Source organism: Emydura macquarii, unplaced genomic scaffold (assembly GCF_026122565.2).
Source record: "Emydura macquarii macquarii isolate MOO-44397 ecotype Brisbane River unplaced genomic scaffold, CSIRO-AGI_Emac_v2 contig_2768, whole genome shotgun sequence".
NCBI lineage: Eukaryota > Metazoa > Chordata > Testudines > Chelidae > Emydura > Emydura macquarii.
Window position 1 is genome coordinate 26,730,601 of NW_027132905.1, and position 23,354 is coordinate 26,753,954.

Genomic DNA, 23,354 nt, shown 5'->3' on the forward strand with positions numbered 1-23,354 from the left:
GGAGAATCCTCCGCCCTTTTCACTGAGCAAAACGGCTCCGTTAGGCTATAGTTTAGAAAACAGATACTGGGGAAGGAGTGTTAGTTTTGTTCGCTGGTTTTGTTTCTTAAAACCCTGCATTTCGTTTGTTCTCCTTTCTGTCACCGATTCTCCAGCACGTCTCTGCCATAAGTCCAATAACTCCACAGGTCTGTTTGCATTTACTGCTGCCATTTAAATTATTCAGTGTGTTGCGGTAATTGAATCCTAAGCTTTAAAAACTAATAAACTCTCTCCTTGTCACTGCTTTCTGAAATCACAAAATCAGACCTAACAGGTGCTGATCAAATACTATTACATTCTATTAAAAGGAAAATTCTATTCCCTGTTTTCATTTCCCTTTATAAAAGGGAAACTAAGTAAATGCATTTGAACGTTATTTAATTTTTAACGCCTTTAGTCCAATTTGGACGTTAGGGAGCGTCTGCAAACTCACTTAACGGTCGTGTACGGCAATAAATTTGTTGACGTAAATTAATCCAAAACGGAATCTCTTTGTGTATTTTATATTGTTTTTCCTCCCTCTTAATTTTATCTCCAGGAGAGGCAGCCCCACGCAAATATTGGCCCGGCCTATCAAACAGAGAGAGAACTAGTCTATTGGACTAAAATAATTATGTTTGAAATTTGTGAAAACATAAACATAGGGGGAAAGCCGGAGGCCCTGTAGTAATTCACACACAAAATACAGGTAGTAGACAGGGAGCAATGTTTCGTATTTAGTTCCTGATTTGTATTTCTCCCCTCCCCCCTAGATGTAAATTTAAACTAAATTCACCGCGTTTGCAAAAATCCCTTTTAAAGCAAGATTCCTGGGGCGGGAGAGGGGGCCTGTGTTTCTCTTCTGACCCGCGTTCACCAATGAGGTTTGCAATCTACACGAAATCAAGTCCAGGTTTGAGATCTCTCTTTCCAAGGAGTAAGTGTCCTTCCAAAAAGGGAGCGTTTACATTGTACTTGTACTATGGATATGTTTCCCTCATACGGAATCGCCTGGAAAAATAGGTGAGCACGTCCCTTTCCTTCAGCTAAATCATAAAGGGGTAAGATTTCAGGAGAGCCCCTGAAGTGGTGCTTAATACACTGAGCATCAAAAGCACCAAACGGAAAAATGTGGGAGAAAGGGGCCCAAGCTCGGGGCCTCAAAACCCAGGAACCCAATCTTTCCCCCTTTTACATTTTTGCTTTTAAATAGCTCAAGTCCTAGCACCTTAAGTAGAGCCCATGAGCAGATAAACCCGCAGCAAAACTCCTCTCTGCCTCTCAGTAAGGTGTTTACTCGCTCCGTAACATTTATAAGCAGAAACAATAGGAAAGAGTTACATTACGTTCTAAATTAATCCACCGAGGGAGAGAGGCTGTTTTGTCGTTACCATCCTGGAATTCTGTACAACTAGCATGTTAGATAATAAACGGGGGGAGGGAGGGGAATGCCTCGTAATTGCAAAGCTTTGTTAAATTTCAAATAGCTAATTTCTAAGGACAACAATCGCAGATGCTATTGTAATATCCGCCACACATTATTTTAGCTAATAAATTTGACCTATTGTTCGTTTGTTAAAATGATGTCACCTTGGAACAGTCCCTAAGCTCCTATTTCAATGAATTAGGCCTTTATTGAAATCCAGGAGCCAATGGGAGCAGAGAGGCTTGTTTATTGCGTCCAATGGCAGCTGCAGGAGAGAAATTAGAAGCAGAAACTCAAGGTTTGGTTCAAAAAAGATGACACAGAGCCTGTCGGGCTGGACCACTCTTGGCAAAGTTTCAGTCTGACATACACCAGGACCTACATGGATCTACTGTAAAGGAAAGCGAGCGTTTTTATAGGGGAATTCATACAGTTTTGAGCCAATATTTCTATTCACTAAGGATGGATCAGCCAACGAATACACAGACCCAACATCAACACGAACCCATCAGCTTTGGAATTGATCAGATTTTAAATAGTTCTGATCAGGAAAACTCTTCCCAGCCTGCCCCCAGAGGATCAGACAACACAAATTACCTGGGAAGCCCTGTGAGCAGAACAAGTGCCCCTTATCCTTCCCTTCCAGCTTCCTTCCCTGGCATCGGGGCGCCTTTTGAAGACTCTGGATCTTACAGTGTGAATCTGAGCTTGGCTCCAGCTGGAGTGATCAGGGTGCCAGCTCACAGACCCATCCCTGGGGCTGTGCCACCTCCAATTTCTAGTGCCATCCCAGCTATGCCAGCTGTACCCAGCCTTGGCAGCCTCAACTTCCCTTGGATGGAGAGCAGCAGGAGATTCGTAAAGGACAGATTCACAGGTAAGGGCTGATTTTAACACGACCTCGAGAGTCTCTGTTGTCCGACCAAGAAGTTTTCTGCTACCGTCAAACTGCACGAAAACAGCAAAAAACCGTGCCTGGATTTTACCCTTCCAGGCTGTTAGAGCCCCCACAACTGTTAATGAACCTGGCGCAGAAAAGGAAAGTTGTTTAAAAAGAGTGGGTGAGCTTCTTTGGGGAGAGGGGAGGAAGCATTTCCTTTAACCGACTCATTAAGGGAAGTACATTTTGGTTACAGGTTTTGTGCCCACTGTAATGATTGTGAACCCCTGCACTAACTGTCCAACAACCTGGTTAGGACGGTGTAGGCATCAGATCCAATAAGGACAGAGACAACGCGTAGGAACTGTGCTTTAATTATTCCAGTATCTCTGGCCGCAGAACAGAAATTGCAGCCGGCTCTGGATCGCACTGAAATTTCCATTCAGAAAATCAAATTGCCCAGATCTTGTTTTTAATCACCATCAAAGAGGGATGCGAAATGGAGTGCAGGAACTCCAGTAATCCCCACCCGTAATCCGATTAGAAAGTGTGTCCTGAATAACCTAAACCTTGAATGATAACAACGGTGATTAGGATTTAAATGGGTGTAAATAAAGAGGATTCGATTTTAGAGAGAGAGAAGGGGGTGAACTGGCAGGCAGAGCCAGAAGATAATCTGCAGCAGGGCTCTGAACATTGCCCATCTTCTTGGAGGCCTGGCTACCCTGCCGTGTCTGCTGAGGGTCAAGTGATTTCGGGGGGGCGGGGGGAATAAATAAAGTGCGAGCCCCTCAGCAGAGCACTGGCAGGGTATTCTTCTCCCTCCGCCCTGGAGAAATGCTCGCTTTGTTTTTGGAAAGGAGGCGAGAGAAAAGGCTTTAAAGACCCAGATGAAAATAAAGAGGGGGGCGCTTTGTCCCGCTGGGAGGGGAAGGCCGGGCAAACCTCTCTCTGTCTAAAACAACAAGAGCCGGTTCCTGCCGCGCCCCGTGGCCCTGCTCCGAGGCTGCTGATTCCCAGCCGGGCCCTGCAGCCTGAGCAGGCTCTGCCTCTAGGAACCAAGGCCAGAGGTGCCCGCTGGCAGGGAAGCAGCAGGCCCTGCGCCCGGGTGCTGCGGGCCCGGGGACCGACTAGCGGGCTGGAGCCGCCCCGGCCGCGGGCAGGGCTGGCTGGGGGTGCCGGGCTCTCACCTGCGGCTCTGTTTGTCCCCCGGGCAGCGGCGGCCGCGCTCACCCCCTTCACCGTCACCCGGCGGATCGGACACCCCTACCAGAACCGCACCCCGCCCAAACGCAAGAAGCCGCGCACCTCCTTCTCCCGGGTGCAGATCTGCGAGCTGGAGAAGCGCTTCCACCGGCAGAAGTACCTGGCCTCGGCCGAGAGGGCGGCGCTCGCCAAGTCCCTCAAGATGACGGACGCGCAGGTCAAGACCTGGTTCCAGAACAGGCGGACCAAGTGGCGGTGAGTCCGGCCGAGCTCCCTCCCCCGGGCCCTGCCCTCCGCAGCCCCCGCTCCGCTGGGCTTCCTGCGCCCACTTCCTATTGCCCCCGACTTACCTTTCCTGTGAGCCCCTCTGCCCCGCCCCACAGCTCTCCAGTTCCTGGCTCCCTCTTTGCCCCTCCACCCCCCTCCTGCCCAGCTCACTTCCATGCATGGCTTGCTCCCGGGCCCCCGGCGCTGGTTCTGCTCCGTGGCCCTGTCCCTTCTACACCTGCTAAAAAGGCAGCCGTTCGCGTTAGGCGCAGGGAGAAGACACGGCAGAAAGGCAGGATTATTCTGCAGTTCGGCTTTGCCCGATAAAGATTTAACGCCGCAGAAACCAGCGGGCCTGGATTTTAGAAATTGCCGGAGTGGCGGATTTCCAGTAAGATTTAAAAACAAAAGAAAACAACCCCCCCCCCCCAACCTGTGATATTTCGCTAAACCAAAGCAGGGCATATTAATGGCTTGTCCCTAAACGAAGTAAAGAGCATTGTTCTTCTGTCACGTATCAAGACCATCTGAATGTAAACATCTAGAAAGCGGCTCCAGACCCTGATTTTCCGTTTCTTTATATTAAAAATTGCCCAGTGTACTTCGTAACTGCCAAGTTCTCTTGACCAATGTCGCTTGCTTTGTCCTGATTACAGAAGGAGCAAGGGAAATTAACTAAAATCTGTTTGGTTTCCTTTTTTTACTCTCTCCAGGATGAAATGTCTGTGAACACTTTTAATTACGCTTTTAAACCAGCAACATTTCACTCGAAATCTCCAGTGCGGGGAAGTGGTTGTTTTAGAGGATTTCATCAGTAAATGTTCACGCACTTTTGATCTATTCGCGCCTGGCCTGAAAAATAGACAAAACAGAACCTGCCTGGCAATGGATTCCTGTGCCATAATCTGAGCATCGCATGTTTGCTAATTGGCCTGCCTCGCTTATTTGCAACATTTAGAAAATATGGGATTTGATGTCCTGGCCTGTCCTCTAAAATAACTTCCGTAAATACCATTGGTCTTTAATTCGATTCCTCCAATAATCTTCTCGCGCAATTCTACTGCCATATTATTTGGAGGATTATGTGTTCTTTTCCTGGTGCAAAAGAGCGGGTTATGCTCAGGATATTTGTACCGGTTTACAGTGGAAATAAATTCCCCAAGTAGAGCCTTTGTCCTGCGTGTTAGTGTGAAACATCCTGAATTAGAGCAGGAAATAAATATCCGCAACACTAGAGCTAGGATTAGTAGCACGGAGGTTGCTTACAACGAATATCGCTCACGGAATTCTTGGTTACTTACAGCTCGGCTCCCGGTTTTTGTAAGCGATGGATTTAAGGACATTTCGCGGCTGCAGCAATGGTTATAATTACCGATGGCAATGCCACAAACCTAGCGCGATATTCAGACTTAATGTATGAGTGGCACTGCCAACCCTAATGAGCCAATTACCTGCGAAATGTCATCGCAACGCTTTGTACGCAAATGACAAAGCCTTAGAACTACAGGAGGAACCCGGCTGTCGGAATAGAGGGGCACTCGGGTTAATGTGGTGGTATATTTAGTATTTGGTAGTAGTATTTAGGATTCATTTAGGATTGTTCCCAGGGACAGAACCTGCAGCGCCCTTTGTCCTGCCTCTAGCCCCGGCTCTGGGAGCACAGCCGCTGGGCAGGTTATTTTGTCCCTGCTAACGCCGTGTAAATCGGAGTTTCCCGTCTGCAGCTTCCTGGCAGATGTTAGAACTACTTGTTGGAGAGGAGACGCAGGCGTTGAGCGAGAAGAATACGTCTCTCTATCTACCTATGGTGTGTGTGTGTGTGTGTGTGTGCGCGCATCAACTGAACAAAGGTGTGCTGACTAATCTTACACTCACACACTGTGTCTGCAGGCAGCGTCCTGCGAAGTGCCGGTGGCCGGCGCGGAGCTGATTCCCGGGGGCGTCTGGTTGCCCTGCTGCAGTTGGGGTTGGGGCAGGACTCAGCGGAGGGCACAAGTTGCTGGGGCCAGCGGCCCCATCCCGGGAACCCCAGGAGGGACCCCGCGCCCCAGTCATCTCCCGCAGCACAACGGAGGCTCCCCACTATTTGGGGCCGGCCGGGTGCTGCAAGGCTGGCCCAATCTGAGATGCCGGTGGGCCGGCGAGCCGTGCAGGCCATGCTTGGGGCGCCGTGTAGACAACCAGACCAGTGTTTGCACGATGCCGAATGAGCTCTCTGTGATCTGATCCCTGCCCGTCTCAGGGCGGCCGCCCTTCTTCCCCTCACCCAGAGCTGGGGAAAAGGGGCTCCAGAAATTAAGGAGGGCGGCGGAGACCAAACATCCAGACCAGGAAAAGAAATCGCCCCTAACGGCAACGAGGGGCCCAGACATTCGGAGCGGGCGCCCCGCCCAGGCTAGGGACCAGGACTTGTACCGGAGCAGAGCCGGTTTGGCGCGGAACAAAGACTGGGGAGGGGGCGGGGGAGTGGGGTGAGGATCGCTGCTTTTCTGCAGACGGGCTCCTGTACTGATTTATGTTGTGTGTGTTTAGGAGGCAGACGGCAGAGGAAAGGGAAGCCGAAAGGCAACAGGCGAGCCGGCTGATGCTCCAACTCCAGCACGACGCTTTCCAGAAATCCCTGAACGATTCCATCCAGCCCGATCCCCTCTGTCTACACAACTCCTCGCTCTTTGCACTGCAGAACCTCCAGCCCTGGGAAGAGGAGAACTCCAAGATCCCACCTGTTACCTCGCTAGTGTAAAGACTTTCGGGGGGATGGGGGTGGACAGAAAGACAGCGCCCCCCCGCCCTCCTCTCCCTGCATGGCCGAAGGACACAAAGCAGAGTTTGGCAGACAATTTGCTCCAGCGACATGACCGGTCTCTCCGGGCCGGTTGTGGGGATCTCACGCCGAATTGTTCCCAGCCCCGCAGCCTCCCGACGGCGGCAAGTTGTCTGCGAGATGGTGGCTTTCGAGCTGGATCTCTCCGCGGAATAGTTTTTTTGTGAATACGCTTCTCCTTTCAGCCGGGGTCCTGGACTTGTCAGACGGGAACTTGGACAAAGGGCTCCGAGAGAGATCGCGGGTGCCCCCCTCCTCCCCAATCAACAGCCCCAGTGATACTGTGGAGGGGGATTCATCTGCCTTTACAAACCCGTGAAGAGTGTTTGCATCTGGACCGGCCGCATGGACTTTGCAAAGAGGGTTTGCGGGGTGGCTCTGGCTTCGCTCCTGTAGATGAAGGAAGGCGGGATCTCGCCTCTGACAGACAGACGGGGTGGGGTTCCCCCAAATGGGCTAGGGGCAAAATCTTGAAGGGGAAGAAATTTGCCAGATATATCACTAAAGTCGCTCCATTTCTTCCCTGACGGTGTGTAATGACTCGCAGGTTATTCCATAGCTGAGGACAAAATCATCACCAGAGTAGTATCACGTTGGAGAAGTGGACGCTTTGATCAGCTCCGTTTGTAAATTCATATCGCTATCCCGTTAGGAAAGGGAAATGTCACTTTTCGTTGGTAAGAAGTGTTCAATAATTTAATTTATTTATGCATTGAGATTCTGGGCACTGTTAGTACGGAATTATATGATAACTGGATTATTTATCTCAAAATCGGAACATAAGCAGTTCTGTTGGCTCTGGAGCAAAAGGCTATTTTCCCCTATTTTTAGGCTATTCAAAACTATATATATCACTTAGCAGAGGAAAGTAAAGGAACTTGTGATTCATTAGTTTAGGAAACCCTGTTAAACTGGAAAGCAGTAGCTTCCATCTGTCCCAGGTGAAGTTAATGTCAGCTGTAATTTATTCACCATAGTAATAAGGGCTCCTTTCAGGCAACCAACTCTTTATTTTGTCCTAATCTCCTTTCAAGCTTAGCACACAGAAAGCAGCACCTGAACCCGACATCTTTTGCCGTCCACTCTAGAGAAAGCGCCTTATGTTTCATAATAAAGACGATTTGGGGTTGACACAGACCATGTTTAATACTTTGTATTTGCTGAGATCTGTAAATAAACGTTTTCTTTAAAAACGCCTCCTCTTGTGTGTGTGCTTCAGACACCCCGGGTGGCAAGGACAGGCAGCCAGAGCCGGGTGTCTGATTTGGGGGGGAAAGGACAGCGCCACTTTCCCACCTCGGGAATAGACGAGGACAGACAGACCGACCAACTTGGGAAGGACTGATTGAAGCCAACTGCTCAGACCTGGTGAGGAAGGGAAAGGCTTAGGGGAGGGAAGCAGCCCAAAGACTTGAGCTGGAGTTGATCCCTGGGCAGGATCTTTTGCGATCAAGCCGTTATAAATTATTTAAATCAGCGGCCCTTATAATAATGATAGACACTACAGAATGATGATGCAAGAATGGCAATTAAGGAATTAATAATCAAAGGATTCGAATTCAATAGAGCGAGGATGAGATTCAATCCTGCTCTTATAGAGGTCAGCTGTCAAACGCCCACTCCAATTTGAGTAGGAATCGCCCTGGCAGACAGATAATATTAATCAATTCGATTGATTAGTAGAATTAGTAAATACTTTTATTTAAATACTCGGCCTTTGAATAGCACTGGCCAGGCACTGTACCAAAGAGAAAAGAGCTGAGGAGTATATTTGTAGAAGTATTAGTAATTTAATGGTCAGTATTACTGAAGGAGCTGGCCCATAAGGTGTGAATTTTGCAAGCTGTATTTAGCAGGCATGAGTGATATCAGCACAGTAGATTTCTGAATTTGTTTTTACCAAGGAATAAATAGCATGTTTTTAGAAACCCTGCAGGTATTCTAGGGGCATAGAATAAAACACACTTGTGTCTTTCTATTGCTTAAGACATCATTTGAAATCTGTCTGCTTGCTATGCTGGGGTGTGATTCTGGGTCCTGCATTATTTTTAATACTGAAAAATTACAAATGAAAAGAAATATTTCTGAAAGTGGGAAGTACCTTCCTGGCACATAGAGGCATTGGTGATATTAGTCTCTGTGTTACAGCATTTTGGGCCAAAGGGGCCCTCTGTAATGTCAATGACAGTTCCTCATGCATGGTTGTATTTAGCTAGAGCTAGACCTTTGCAGAGAGAAAATGCATCTCTCATGCATAAGGAAGGGCCAGGCTATTTCTTGACTATCCCCTGGAGCAGCCCTCTTTACAAATCACTTCCTGGGAGCAAGGGGAGACCACCCCACATGCTGCTATATGGGTGGCTTTGATCAGCCCGAACTCATCTCTTACATGCTGCTATTTGGAGTGCAGGGCCAGGGGGCATGCTGGAAGTGGGGAAGAGGTATGGCCTCCAAGATGCCTCATGGCTCAGGCTGGAGTTGCAGAGGGCCTGAGTCTGTATTCTTGGTGAGATAAACACCCACTGCCTTGCATGGGACTTTTGCATGAGTAAGGGCTTTGGGATAGGGGTCTAAATGGCTGTACTCTGTGGGTGTGATTTTGTGCACTGCAGGGGGGCAGAGTTAGGCAGAGCCTGAGCTCTTCTGAAAATCCTGCCTTTTGCTACCAGAGTGACATACACAGCCTGTCCCTGGGGCCCTCAGCAGAGCTCTCCATTTGATGCCTAAGCAGTTTCATTTCCTCTCTGGCAGTTGGCGACCAGCCTTTACTAACAACTCAGAAAAAGCCTATATTCCACAGCTGCAAAAACCGTGAACAAATGCAAACAACATCCCACACGTGTGTGCTGTCCCTTAGCACCCGTGGCCGATCTGGGGCAGGTGACTGATCAAAACAGCATCACATGCAGGAGCCTTGGGTATATCCTCCTGTATGGGAAGTCCATCTACAACAGCCATGTGGGAAGGTGGGTCTTTTTCTATTTCTATGTGTGCAGTGAGTTAGAGTTTATTAGCCTACGCAGAGGTTTTCGTACGCATGGTAGGAAGCCCTGAGGATTCTGCGCACTGCAGGGTCAGGTTCCTTTCCCGGATTTAGCTCTAATAGGTGATGATCATTATTATACGTAGCAAGATAATTTGTTGAGGTTCTCCATAACACGCAGTATGGATGAACAACTAAAATGGGTCTTTGACTTCTGAGGTTTTCAAAGAAAGCTCTTAAAAGCAAGGCGTTTAGATCTCTGCAAAAACCTTAGAGGTAACAAAAATGATCTCAGTCAGGTAAACTAATAGGCACCATTAAAAAAGTCAACATTTGCCATGCTACAATAATTGCAGCACCACATTATCTCCTGTTCTAAGTACAGGAAGATACCATGGTTACCACAGCAACCTGGGGCGATGAGTGCAATTTTTTTTAATGGCACACATTAGGTAGAGTTTATATACATATTCCATGGGAAAAAAATCAGCACACATTAAAAGAACATTGTTAAGGTTGTAAAGTCAAGCACTTCAAATGTGAAGGAATGCCATCATTAAAGTTACCTAAGCAACATTTCATCCTATCCCCAGCCAGCAGGAGAAGGACACCTGTCCCAAACAGCTCCTTGTGATAAAATGCATTGATTTTGCATATCCACTCACCTGCATTCTGCCCTATTCAAACAAAATCAAATGGATCCTGCCACAGTTATTTTCTTCGCTCAAATCCCTCATGTATATCAGGTAAAAGCAAGGATTGACAACATATAATAGTCCAGTGTCAAGGCAGGCAACGTTCAGTACTGGACCAGAGACAGTTTAGCGGTGGAATATCTTGAGAATGATCAGGGCTAGAAATGCCTATTGTAGCACATTGGAGAGCTGGGGATGCCACGGTCACCAGTGATGTGTACTGCAAGCCTCTAACCGGGGCTGTTTGTGAGATACTGGATTTGTAATCACAACTATCAATTGTCTTGGAGCATTTTTAAAGGTGTAAAAAAGTGCTAATTTTTCTGCCACTCAGTGGCCTATGCTCTCACAGTAGCCCCCCAAATCACTTGGCTTTCCAGGCAATGGGTCTGGGACATAAGAAAAAGAATCCAAGTTTAAAACAAAAATGTAAAACCCAGAAACATTTCTAAAATAAGGTCACTCTGACATATGATGTGAAACAAAGTACACAGTGGTATGTTGAGATTTAAAGATTTTGCTGACATTTGTTTGGGATGGTCTGCAGACTCTACATATGACTCTGCCACACCTGAGTACTGTAATGAGCCCAGATTCATGCCCAGGAAAAATTATTTTGCCAGACATTATAATGTATTCACTTTCTTTGTATGGATCGGTGTGCATTTCCATAGAGATGTATACAAAATGTATATTTAAGTAGGTGTGGATGTATGTGTGTGTTTACACAGATATGTACCCAAAAGGGATATCCATGTGTGGTTGTCTGTGTTTATACATCCCCAGTGTGTATGGGTGCATGTGAATCCTTTGCCTCACAAGAGCAGGTGTACAGGAGCCTGAAGAACCTGCTCCAGCTACTGGTCTGGATCAAGTTCTGCCAAGCGGTTCCATAGTCACTCTCCAGTCTAGGAGGGAGGATTGCTGCCCACCCACCTGCCATGTATTTGCCAAGAGCAAGGCTTGGCTACTCAAACAGGGTGCTAGTCTCTAAAACCAGACTCCCTTTGTAGGACGAGGCCAACTGGCCCTGCCCAGGCCCCTGTGTGGGTGGAATGTTATAAAAACTACATTTTAGAAACCGCTAATAATAATGTAAAAAAGTTTCCCCGGACATAAACTGATCACAGATTTAAGGCTGAATATCTCATGATTTACCATGGTTAGAAACAAATGCTTTATTCTACTGTTAAGAGGGAGTTCTGTTTTTTTCAGTGGTATAAGAGCTAATCTTTAGCCGTGATGGGTCTCATTGGGGTTTAAACTGCTCACTGGCCAAAGATTTGTTATTGCCCATCCTGGACCTTGGTTCAGCGTCACTTTGAGGAAAATTACACATTTATTGGTGAGCGGGCTGGAGCAGAAGAAGAAAAAAGAAAAAAAACATTTAGCTAACCTTTCTTTCTTTCTTCCTTCCTTTCTTCATTTCTTTCTGAATAATGGCTGTTTGAAGCTGATCCAGGGCTAGGTTTGTTAGAAATAGTCCCAGGGGAGATGGCTGAATAGGCAGAATAAAGATAGGGTGGAGAAGCAGTCCAAGATGCAAGAAAAATGCAATTTAACATATGGTTTTGCAATACATTACATGGTTATCATCACCATATATGTAATAATAAGTTTAAGGTGCTTGGAGTAATAATTTCCCACATTCCAGACCTTGTATATTTGATTATATATTTGACCTTTAACAATGTAAATATTAATATATTAACATACACAATTAAAAAAATAGAAATTACAGTGTGACCAGATTAGCCTTGTTATTAAACTTTTAACTGTAAAGATACATTATAAAATACAAACTTTGTATTTTAATTTCCCTGCTATTATTTTAAAAGCAGCCTTAAATCACCAGCTGTGAACTTGCAGAGCTTATTATAGTTGTTTCATGTTAAAAATACTCAGATAACACATCCAGCTGAGTTATAGCGCAAATAATAATACCTTGCTATTATGTAGTGCTTCTCATCAGATCTCAAAGCACTTTACAAAGATGGTTAGTATCATTACTTCCATTTTACAGATAGGGAAACCGAGGCAGAGAGTGCTGCAGTCCAACTTGCTAAGGTCATGCTGCAGCAGCAAAGCTGGGAATAGACCCTAGATTTCCTGGGTCCAAGTTCAGGTCTCTATCCTCTAGGAAACACTGCCTCTCTATGTGCATCACTTTTATAAACAAAACCCAATTTAATTAGACAGGAATAACAGCTGCATGGAAATCAAGACAAACTCAGCACTCTCAGTTCTACTGTAGTCAATAGGAAGTTTGGCTGAGCAAAGACTGCAGGGCTAGGCCCTCATTGAGGGTTTGCTGGGCCTGCTTTTCAAAAGTGTTCGGTGTGCAATAGCTCCCATCTGGGCACCTAAATAAGCAGCCAGATATTCAGAAGAGTTCAGCCCTCTGGGAACTGCTGGGCACTTTTGAAAATCACTTCTGGCATGCCCACCCGTGGGACACGATTGTGTCGGAGAGGAGTTTCTATTGGTTCCTGGACAAATACATGCATTGCTTGAGAGCTTGGGTGCTCTTTATACAAGTCTCCGAAAAACAAGCCTAGGGTTGAAAGCAGTTTTGTTCCTTCTGCACTAACAGTTATGCCCCCTTCAGCATGAAGGACCTAATCCTTAGTGATGCCAAGTGCTTGCATAAAGTGGTCAGCACCCTCAGCTACCACTGGATTTGTGGGCTTGTCTGCACTGCAAAGTGAACTCGAGTTGTAACTCAGGCATTACCCCTAACTTGAGTCCCATCCACACGCACAAACCTTTAACTGGAGCATGTTGGTGCTTGTCACTCAAGTCGGCTGCAGTGCAGGCTACAGCTCGCGTGAACACCATTCATTAGCTGCTAGCGCAATTACTCTACAGCATGGACGCAGACTAGCTCCACCTGAGTGCAGCGTCAGTCCTCCAGTATCTTCCTACAATTCTTCCTGTATGCTCAGAAAGGATAGACAAGCTCTCCCACAATACACTGGGAAAGAATTCATGGAGCGGCTCAAGTTACTGCTGCACAAAGAACCATGGGATGTGCTGCCACTAGAAATCCAGGTGCCACAAAGGGGTGAGTGCAGTGCCAGTAGGGACACAACAGTTTGAGTATTATATCGAAGTGTGGCCACTCTCAATCAAGCTAGAGTAACTCGAATGCAGGTAGCTTGAGTTAACTCTGCAGTGAATGCAGATCCTGAGAGAGTTGATGGAGCTCCTCATATGACTGGGTTTCAGTTCATTGGTGTCTGTTGCTGACTAGCAACTGGATAATTCCTCATGTATGCATACCTGAATCCAGGTGTACCCCACGTACATGCATTACAGCATTTACTGGTAGAAATAAGGGATGAAACAGTGGGGAGGTCTTTTGTTTTGGGGGACTCTGTGTGCCTGTAGACATGCCAGAACTGAGTCGGGTGACTCTGCTGGACAGTCCAGAATCATCCTGAAATTGGGTCTGTCAGGCACTAGGTGTTGCTCATTAGCCATTTGAAGCTACGGGGGTGACTTCCATTGTGGGCAAGCAGCCTGGCAGGCCACACCCAGAGGCATTCTCTGAGAGTGGAATGGAACCAATAGGAACTCCAGGGAAGGGGAGGAGCTTATAAATAGAGGAGTGAGAGCCAAACTGAGAAACTTAGTACTATCTGAGCACCAGGATGTGCTAAAAGCCCCTCCCCCAGCCTAAGGGGAGGAGCTACTGGCCTGGACTCTAATTAAGGGGGACAACGAATGAAAAAACAGGGATGGGTGTGAAGGTCAAAGGGCTAAATGGAGGGAACCTGAAGGGGATACCGAGCAGAGAGTCCTGGACAGAGCCCACTGCTCCTCAAAGGTACCCAAGCAGCACAAGGACCAGAAGTGTCTGCTGTGGGGATTGTGTTCCAGGGACTTTGCCAGTTTTGTTGGATTAAACTGCAGGCTATCTCACCCTACTGGAGAAGAGGACTAGGATTGCTTCAGGCTGGGCAAATGGCAGACTGACATTGCAGACACTCAAAAGGAGTTTCAAGAAATCTGTGGGACAATCACTTGTCTCCCAGGCTTTAAGGAGCTGGAGGCCCTGCAGAGAGTTTGAACACCATTCCATAGAGTCTGAGAAGGGTAGATCCTCTCAAAGAGAGCCCAAGCAGAAGGTAAGTATGTGCAAGCAACCTGTGATAGTAACAAGTATTACATTTAGGGAAAAGCCCCCTGAAAGTGTCATCTGTAAAAGAATTGTTATTGACACTATCACAATTGTTTCAAGGGTTACAAGTAAATTATGTGTTCATATCTATGGATATAGATTTAGTGTCACTCTCCTTGTATCAGAGATTTAATCTGCATAATATCCATCCATCTAGCGAGATCTATACATAGACATAGCAAAATCCAGGAAAGACTAAACTCTGGTTTGTACCACAGCAGATAGGTATGGTGAGATCCAAGCAGAGGAAAGAGCAACTTTACCTGACATTAGCACATTGCCTTCCCCAAAGCCATTACACATGTGTACCTGAATCCATACCAGGAATGTCTATGATTTCATTAAGTCCTATTGAGTACTTAATCATGCAGTTAACTTTAAGCATGTGATTAAAATTAAACACGTTTCAATGCTTTGCTGAATAGAGATGGACCTAGGCAATGTGGCAGTTAAGTGATATTTAAATCAGTGGGACTTAAGCTCCTAAAGTTAAGCAGCTGCATGAGTGGCTCCCTGAAAAGGGATGGACTGCTGAATCAGGGCCTACAAGAGGAATGCACGTGGCAGAATTCAGAATAACTAGAGCTTTGGGTAATATTTACTTCCCTTTTAATGTCCCTCATCGTCTTTGTTTTTTAAACAAAAAATAGCACACACACGTTCTGAAAAGTCAGAAACAAAACACACACACACACACACACAGAATATAATCTGGGTCTCAGCACTACGAAGTGTGTTCACGCTATTAGCAACACAGGGTGATCAGAACTGTATCATCAATTGTTTTCCTAAAATCAATTGGTTATTAGCTCCTCTTCTCCATTCCACCAAGAAAACATGATCCTGTTACACATGCAAGCTGCACACTATTTTGAGGTCTTGGTGTACAGAAGTGTTTTCCTCAGCGATATCAAAATTTAATGTATTTACAGCCAGCATAACTAATGCTGAGATTACACCTTGGATACAAAAGTACTTGCTGCAAAGGAAATGTGTTTCTTCGCCCCATCTTCATCATTGCTGACGAGTAATTATTTAAAATAAACATGGAGCTTGACTGTAGCTCAGTGTGAGGTTCTGCAGGGAATAGAGCTCAGGCCTGCAGGGTGGCTGACCCATTCATGCCTCTACCCAGCAGCTATGGTAGGGCTGCAGGCATTATCACATAGACCTCCCAGGGATATAAGCATCACAGGAAGTACCACCTAGGAAGGCTGGACTGACCACTTCCCTCATGGCCCCTGATTGACCCAGGCACCCAATTTAAGTCCAAGAAAAGTCCCAGGAATTTTCCGTGCAACGAGGTGGACTCACCAGCCAGTTGTAACCTCTCAACTTGCTCCTGAACTTTGAGCCCCGACTTCTGCCCTTGATCTCTGACTCCTATCCCAACCCTGCGTTTGGTGCTTGGACTCAGACCCCTGGCTTTGGTGCTTGAACCCAACCGAAGCGCTCAGCCTCCAACACCAGCCTTGACCACTGGGCCTAACCTCCCAAACCTTGGTTGTGACACTCACCTTGGTGAGTGCTTACTCACGCAAGTAGTCCTATTGCCCTCAGTTGAGTACGCATCAATGTGAGGACTGTGCAGTCAGGCCCTAGATCATCCTTCCTATGGGTGATCCTATTACTAACAGCCTTTTTTAAAATGATGAGTGAAATTCACCCTTTGGCAGTGGGCCACACAGTGAGTCTTCCCCTGGTGTCAATGAAAGGAGTGTGCAAAGATAAAGATGGAATATGAGCCTTTGTGTTAGGCCCTGATCCCATAAACACTTAGGTATGTGAGTAATTTTAGGCATTGGGCTGAATGGGGCTGTTCACAGGTGTGCTGTTAAATACTCACATGCATCCAAGTTTGCAGGATCAGGACCTTGTTGTTATCATTCACTGTTTGCTTGTATTAGTGCCACATTCAGCCTAAGTCAGTGGGAAATATGTTCACTTTCGGTTCCACCGTTATTTCTGTCCTTTGTTTTATCTCCTTCCCTGTCCGCCTGCCTCCTTGTCTCTTCCATGTCCAGGGCCTTATCTCCACTAAGAATTTTAGCAATTCTCCCACTAGTGATTGAGCACAGTGGCAGTGTTAGTATAGACAGGGCGCAGGCGTTTTTATCATTGTCATCCAGACTTGCCTGCTTAGACAAAATGGTGGTAAGAGGACCTGGGCCTGGTCTATGCTTGCGCCCCGCCATTGCTAGTGCCAGCTGCGTTGATGCTAGAACAATGGTTGGCAACTGCTGAACATTCTTGGTGTAGGCGCAATGGAGGCACTGTGTCTTTTAGTGGCTAGAGCAATGGACTGGATCTTGGGAAAGCAACATCCTGTTCCTGGCACTGTCGCTGATCTGCTGTGTGACCTTGAGTAAATCTCCTCCCTTCTCTTTGCCTTTGGTTTCCCTCCCACCATTTGTGTGTCTTGCCCATTTAGGTTGCAAGCTCTTCAGAACAGGGACTCTCTCTTATTATGTGTTTGTACAGCTCCTTGTACAATGGGGCCTGATCTCAATTAGAGATTCTAGCCACTGCTATAAATAGAGTACAGATTTTTCCCTTTATGTTTCTTTCCCGCAGCAACTGTGAATTCCATCACTGGGGGCTTCATTCTCATTGCCAATGTGATCAGCAATGACATTGTTAATGTAGCCATTCAATGTGTATTGCTAGTCTTCAGAGTTAACATCCTAATTAGAGTACTACAGGTTGGAGGCGCTGACACCTTTTTGAGCCACTGTTTCCAAGCTCTCAGCAGACTCAGGAAGACAACACTGCACTAGTTATGCTTGGTTCATGTTTGGAAAGTTTAATTTCACCACCCGAAGAGCTACAGACATTTGCTTCCTTAAAATGAAGGTTCTTAGGTGCTACAGAAATTGAGCGTGTCACATAAGCCATGTAAATTCATCTTTGTGCCAAATCCAGCCAATGGGCTGGGTGTTTGACACCACTGCCCTTTGCTGTGCCCCCTCCTTCTTTTAAAAATAATTTTTAAATAGAAAAACCGAACGTTTGGGGTTTGATTCAGAAGAGGTGAGATGTGTGTAAATTCTGTCGCTCTGGTGTGGCATGGTAGCAGGAGAATGCAGGTGAAATCTAACCCTACATCACAGTTGACATGCTGTGCCAAACTGGCATGCAAGCGGGGTCTGATTCGCAATCTGCTTCATGCATGGCACATTCATTCTGAGAGACAAGGTGGGGGAGGTAATAGCTTTGATTGGACCGACTTCTGGTGGTGCAAGAGACAAACTGTTATGCTCTTCTTCAGCTCTGTGTCAGCTCAAAAGCTTCTCTCTCACACCAACGGAAGCTGGTCCAATCAAAGCTATTACCTCCCCACCTTGTCTCGCTCATATCTTGGAACCAACATGGCTAGAACAGTCCTGCAGCCATTAATTCTGCATGATCCAGTGCCACCAGCCCAACACCAGTGTGAAGCGATGTGCTGCTAACAGGCCTAAGACATTGAGTGCCTGTGAGACGGGGTGGATTACCCTCACTCTGGATGAGGTCAGGAAAGGGTGAATAGTTTTTCTTGAAGACAGGGACCAAGGCCAGTTCTGCCCTGCATCTCCTGCCAACCCTACCAAGCCTGGACAGAGGGCCTTGCATCTGACTGGAATGAAAAGGAAAGAAAGAGGTTCTTGACTATCCTGACACCTCTGATGCAGATGCAGAGAGGAGGGAGCTCAGAACAAGGAATCCTGTGAGATTCCACGTCGGAGGAAAAGGCTTGGGCCAGTATTGTTCATTGGGTTGTTAATACCGTGATGCACTTGGGAAGGAGGGAGTTTTGACCTTACACTGGGTCTTAGAGGAGGGGACAAAGATGCCTACCCACGGGCCACAAATGGCAACATGCTCTGCAAAGGCATTACAAGGGCCATGCCTCTAGCACTAAAGGTTTCCATTGTACCTTGCCCCTGTGATTTATGGCATGTGGAGCTCTTGCCACCCACACTTGCAGTCATTCTTTAATAGGATTGGCCAGGATATTATTCTAATGCCTAGAGCTGGGTTCAGCATCACTTGCTCACTTGGCCTTGAAGAATGCCTTGGTGATTTTGTGACAGTGCAGAGGCTGTGATCAGCACCTGCTTCCTTGCTGCGCTTTCGTTATGCACTAGGATGCAAATCACACCAGCAATCAAGACAGTTACAAATAAAAACCTGAATACTACACAGGGAAAGTCTACATGCCATATCTTAGGCACTGGGCACTGACCCAGGCAGAGTTTGTTCCATGGGAGCTAATCCAGGTGGGCGCTTGGCAGAACATGGAAAATAGGAGTTTCCATGGCCTAGTTTGGCGCTCCACATCTCATGAAACAGCTGCAGTGTTTGTGGAAAATGGAGGATTTATTATTCTGAAGTCTCTAGTGTATGCCCTCCCCAGGCAAACGCCCACTGAAATCCATCAACATTCACAGCAGTATTTTGTCTGTGCTATCACTACGCTGGTTCAGGCTTTTGAAAATGGAAGGCTACCAATCTGTACCAAGTGAGAATCCTTAGATAACGTGAGCTAGATTCCATAATACCCAACTCCTTCCAAATGATCCCATTCATTCTGCAGCTAGTATATGCTGCATTATATACACTGACTTTCATTGGCACACACCACATCCAATCCATTAGTTCTATGCATTTTGGATGCACTTAAGTTTTTTATTGCTCCTAGTTTTGTGTCATCAGCAGAAAAAAGGCAAAGTTGATCTTTATCTAAATCATTGCCATGGATTATTGCAATTGATTACAACACAGAAAGAGAGCTTTTCAGATTTCAAAGTTACACTCTATTTTATTTCCCCAAGTAGTAATCTGTACTGTTTAAGTTATTGCACAAGGACTTTATCTGTACGAACTGTCTATATTACATTCCTTGTTCAAAACATTTGTGTTAGTAGGGTTTTTTCCAATTCTGTACATCATGCTACTTGTATTCCTTTTTTGTTCTGGCACTATATGGTAGAAACACAGTGAACATTCCTTACTCAATCAAATTACAAAAGAAAGGAAAAGATAAATCAGATTAAATGCTGAAGATGGGACAAACTAGTTCAGCAAAGTTATCTAGATCACAATATGTGGTCAGCCTGGGATAATCATAATAATAGTGTACTTGTACATGGTCATATAGAACCTTTCCTCCTGAATGATCCCCAGGAACTTTACAAACTATAGGCTTGCTCCCACCAATGCTTTCATACATGCTTAACTCCACTTGAGGGAATAGCTTTGTGAAAGTCTATGGCTCAGATCCTCAAAGGTATTTAGGAGCTTAACTCCCAATGAAATCATGGAAGTTAGGCTCCTAAATATCTTTGAGGAGTTGGGCCTGTGGGACTAATCACATAATTAAATTAAGCATGTGTGTGTTTGCGGGATAGGGGCCCATACAATGCACTACATTCTGCCCTCAGTTTCAAATATACAATCCCAGGCACTTGGCTACCTAAATTGTGCGAGGGGCCCAATTCAGTAGGTGTGCTCAGGGACTATCCACCAGATGGGCCCCTTGGGGGAATTCACACAAAACAGCCAGTGGGGAACTTTTCCCCTTAACTCTCTCTGGTCCAAATGACTCGAAGAGAAAGTGAGCGAGAGAGACTCTAGTCTATAGCCCCCTGTTTAAAGCACTCTCCAGGATGTGGGACTGCTAGAGTTCTCTGCTCCAGCAATGCTTTCATTATTTATCCACAGTGCAACAACTTCAACAGGGGAGTCTGAGGGACTCCCTACATCAGAATCGCCTATAGCCCACGGGTCAGGGCATGCAGAGCCCAGTTCAAACCCCTTCTTTCCCTCAGGTGGAGGGGGGATGTGAACAAGAGTCTCCTGCACCCCAGGTGAGTGCTGTAACCACTGGGCTAAATGTTATGAGGGAAGTGATCCCCCTTTCCCTCCACACCCCCAGCTTCTTGCGAAAATGGTAGCGGCGCCTAACTCCAAAGAGAGGTTTCCAGCTGTGAATTGTTAGGTGCCTCCCTACAGCCTGGGTTTAGGCACCCATCTTTGTTGAGGGCGGTGCTTAGCACTCCTCCTGCTTGTCAGCATCTCCCATTGGCAAGCTTAGGCAGCTTCCCCCCTTGCATGGCTTTTGTGTATTGCAGTCTATGGTGCCTGTCTCTCCCCATTCACTGTATAGGAGCCCTGGCACCTAACTCAGGCTTTGTGAAGCACAGTAATTTTCTGGGCGCCTAAAAGTTAAGGGCTGGGTTGCTTGGTGTCAGCACACCTAACTTCTTCCATACATCCAGCCCTTAGCAATAGAATCCCAGGGATGGCACATGAATAGATGTGTCTGCTGTACTACTAATGCTGAGCACTGATCTCATGCATATTGGGTGATGCACCTCTGATCCCTGCGCACGTCAGAGCTAGTGGTCTTCTTCCCCTTCCTATTAGCTTTGCTGGAATGGCGGGAGAGCAGATCCTCAAAGGTATTTGGGTGCCTGACTCCCATTGATTTCAGGGTTGGGGACCTAAATACCTTTGAGGATGTGGGTCAGGGTGATTAATAGCATGGCGACTCTGGGGATTAGGGAAACGCTTGTTGATAAAGAGAGAGAGATTTCAGACTCTTCTTGGACCGAAAACATGTCTCCATTTAGGATTTTGGCCTGGTTTAATTTTATTATTTTTGCTTTGGTGTGTTTTTTTTAAGGTTTCACTTTTAAGTGACCCCAAATCCCCTGAAGTAGTTAAAACCTAAAAAAAAAACACAACAAGAAATAAAAAGGGGGCCCTGAGCAGGTATTGAATTCTCTGCCTCTGGAGAATGCCTGGTGCCAGGGTGCTACTAGTAACCCAACAGTTCCTGCACAGCTGGCTCCCACTTAGTTCACTCCTCTGCGTGATTTGTGCTTGCAAACAGAAACACTGCAAGTGCGTTCTTTAGACGCCCACTGAAAACTTGGCTCTGTTTGCCTATGCATGTAGCACCCAGTGAGCACATTATACAGTCAGAGGCACTGGATCAGCTGCCCAACATGGATTCTGCACCTGGAACAAGTTAGTCCACTAAATTACCAGCTGGGAAGGGTGCACAGAATTGGGAAGAAGGTAACATTTTTTTGAATTTTCATTGTATTTTCTCATTTTCCCAGGTACCCAACAGGTCAGAGCCACTACTGAAAGGGATCAAGAGTTGAGTCACAGAGGACTTACTGTATTTGCATTGTCGTTATCTAGTCATTGGGTTTTTTGTGTGTTGAAAATCAATGGGGATTGGGCAGTTCAAGTGGGATTTTCAAAAGTGCCTCAGCAGGCTATGCACGTAACTCTTGATTTCAATGGGAGTTGAGTGCCTAGCTGCTTCCGAAAGTCCCAATAGGTGCCTACTGGCATCTTTTGTAAATAGCCTCTGGCCCTAGGGCCCTAATCTGCTTTGGTACTTTTGAAAATCCCACTATTAATTTCTTCAAAAATCCCAGCCAAAATTGAAAGGTGCAGTTAATTAAGCACTTCTATAGAAGTGGCTTTGAAAACTAACTAGAAAAACTTGTGACTGATTGGTGACACTTGAGAATTTTATATATGACCTCGTTTGTGGGCGGAAGAGACACAGAAGTTTGGCTAGAACAAGAGGATATTAGATATGTAGATGGTTGATAAATGAATGGTTTGGGTATTTTAATAGGAGATAGTAACAGGGAGCCAAATCTTCAACTGGTGTAAATCAGCAAAGGTCCATGGATTTCAGGGTTGCTCCCTCAGTTTACATTAGTGAAGGATTTAACCATGAGTACTTAATTGATAGAAAATACCCTAATGACTTTATATTATGCTTTCTCTTTCATCTGCACATGGAATTCCCATTAATGCTAATGGGAGCTGCTTGTATTCATTATAAGAGAATAAACCTCAGCACAGTGGGTATGACTGGTGCATATTTTCATGGTCATTTCCATCAGGATTTGCTTGGCGGTAAAGGTTCTTTTCTGCCCCTAAAGATCCAGTATTCTAAAGTGGAGATGCAAAACAAAGCAAATTGTTAATAATTAAAGAGGCCTTCAAACCTTTTACTTGGATGGAGCAGAGTGGGGCTAAAAGGGAATGTCTGTTTTAGAACTTGGCATACAAAGTAGGTTGGATTTATCTAGCTGGCTTGTCCTGTCTACCAAGCTGGGACAAACGGCTGGAGAAGCCCTCTATACCGTGTAGGCGCACTGCAAGTAACTTCCATTTTCATTTCAGTCCAGCACTGATGTCCAGATTCGTAACACAAACCTATGATCTGATTGCTCTTGGAATGTGGCAAACACCTAATTACATGGCAACAAGCCACACATTAGTGCATCAAAGTCTAGGCAAAAGCTGCCGCAGCAGCAGCAAGCTTGATCATCTTACATTTCATTTAAGCCTTCACTCCTCAGGAACAGGTCCTCTGCCTCGCTTTTACACTCACGCAACCTCTGCACCGCTCGCATCCAGTTGTGTACTATGGCCTTGTCCCTGGGCCTCCACTCCCCAAAATGCCTCCTGCCACCCTGATACTCACACAAAGAGCTAGTGTTCGGTTCACTATTTAGCTTAACAGTCTCTTACCACCAGGACATTGCTTGGAATACTCCTGAATCATTAGTAGGGATGGGTGCTTAAAGTTCTGCTCTCTGCCTTTTCTGCCGGGATTTCTTCCAGTGGGTTTTGTTTCTCCTGATGCACTTTGCCTTCCTGGAAGCTCAGACATGCTGTGAAGCTGGCTGTTCACATGCTGCCTCCCAGCTCTTCACCGCTGCACACACTGTTCTTTCTCTCCAGCTACAGCTAGAAGTCTCCTACTCCCACTCAGATGCTCAGCACCTATTTTTCTCAATTAATCCTTTGCCAGTTGCTTAGCACTCTCCCACTGGGTTTTCTTGCTAGC

The 23,354-nt window shown here is 46.2% G+C and overlaps 1 protein-coding gene across 3 annotated transcripts; it reads left to right on the plus strand.

Annotated features, from left to right (window-relative positions):
* The first annotated feature begins 917 nt into the window (after positions 1 to 917).
* Positions 918 to 6,643, plus strand: TLX3 (T cell leukemia homeobox 3). Of its 3 annotated transcripts, none has more exons than XM_067566392.1 (4): positions 918 to 1,044; positions 1,668 to 2,324; positions 3,545 to 3,788; positions 6,333 to 6,643. In XM_067566392.1, exons 2-4 carry the CDS (start codon positions 1,910 to 1,912, stop codon positions 6,541 to 6,543), a joined length of 870 nt encoding a protein of 289 aa, XP_067422493.1. In that variant the 5' UTR covers positions 918 to 1,044; positions 1,668 to 1,909; the 3' UTR covers positions 6,544 to 6,643. The 3 variants fall into 3 exon arrangements, with proteins under 3 accessions (XP_067422493.1, XP_067422492.1, XP_067422494.1); XM_067566391.1 differs by having other exon boundaries at positions 984 to 1,044; positions 1,650 to 2,324; XM_067566393.1 differs by lacking the exon at positions 6,333 to 6,643 and adding an exon at positions 5,691 to 6,266 and having other exon boundaries at positions 984 to 1,044; positions 1,650 to 2,324.
* Positions 6,644 to 23,354: the final 16,711 nt, after the last annotated feature.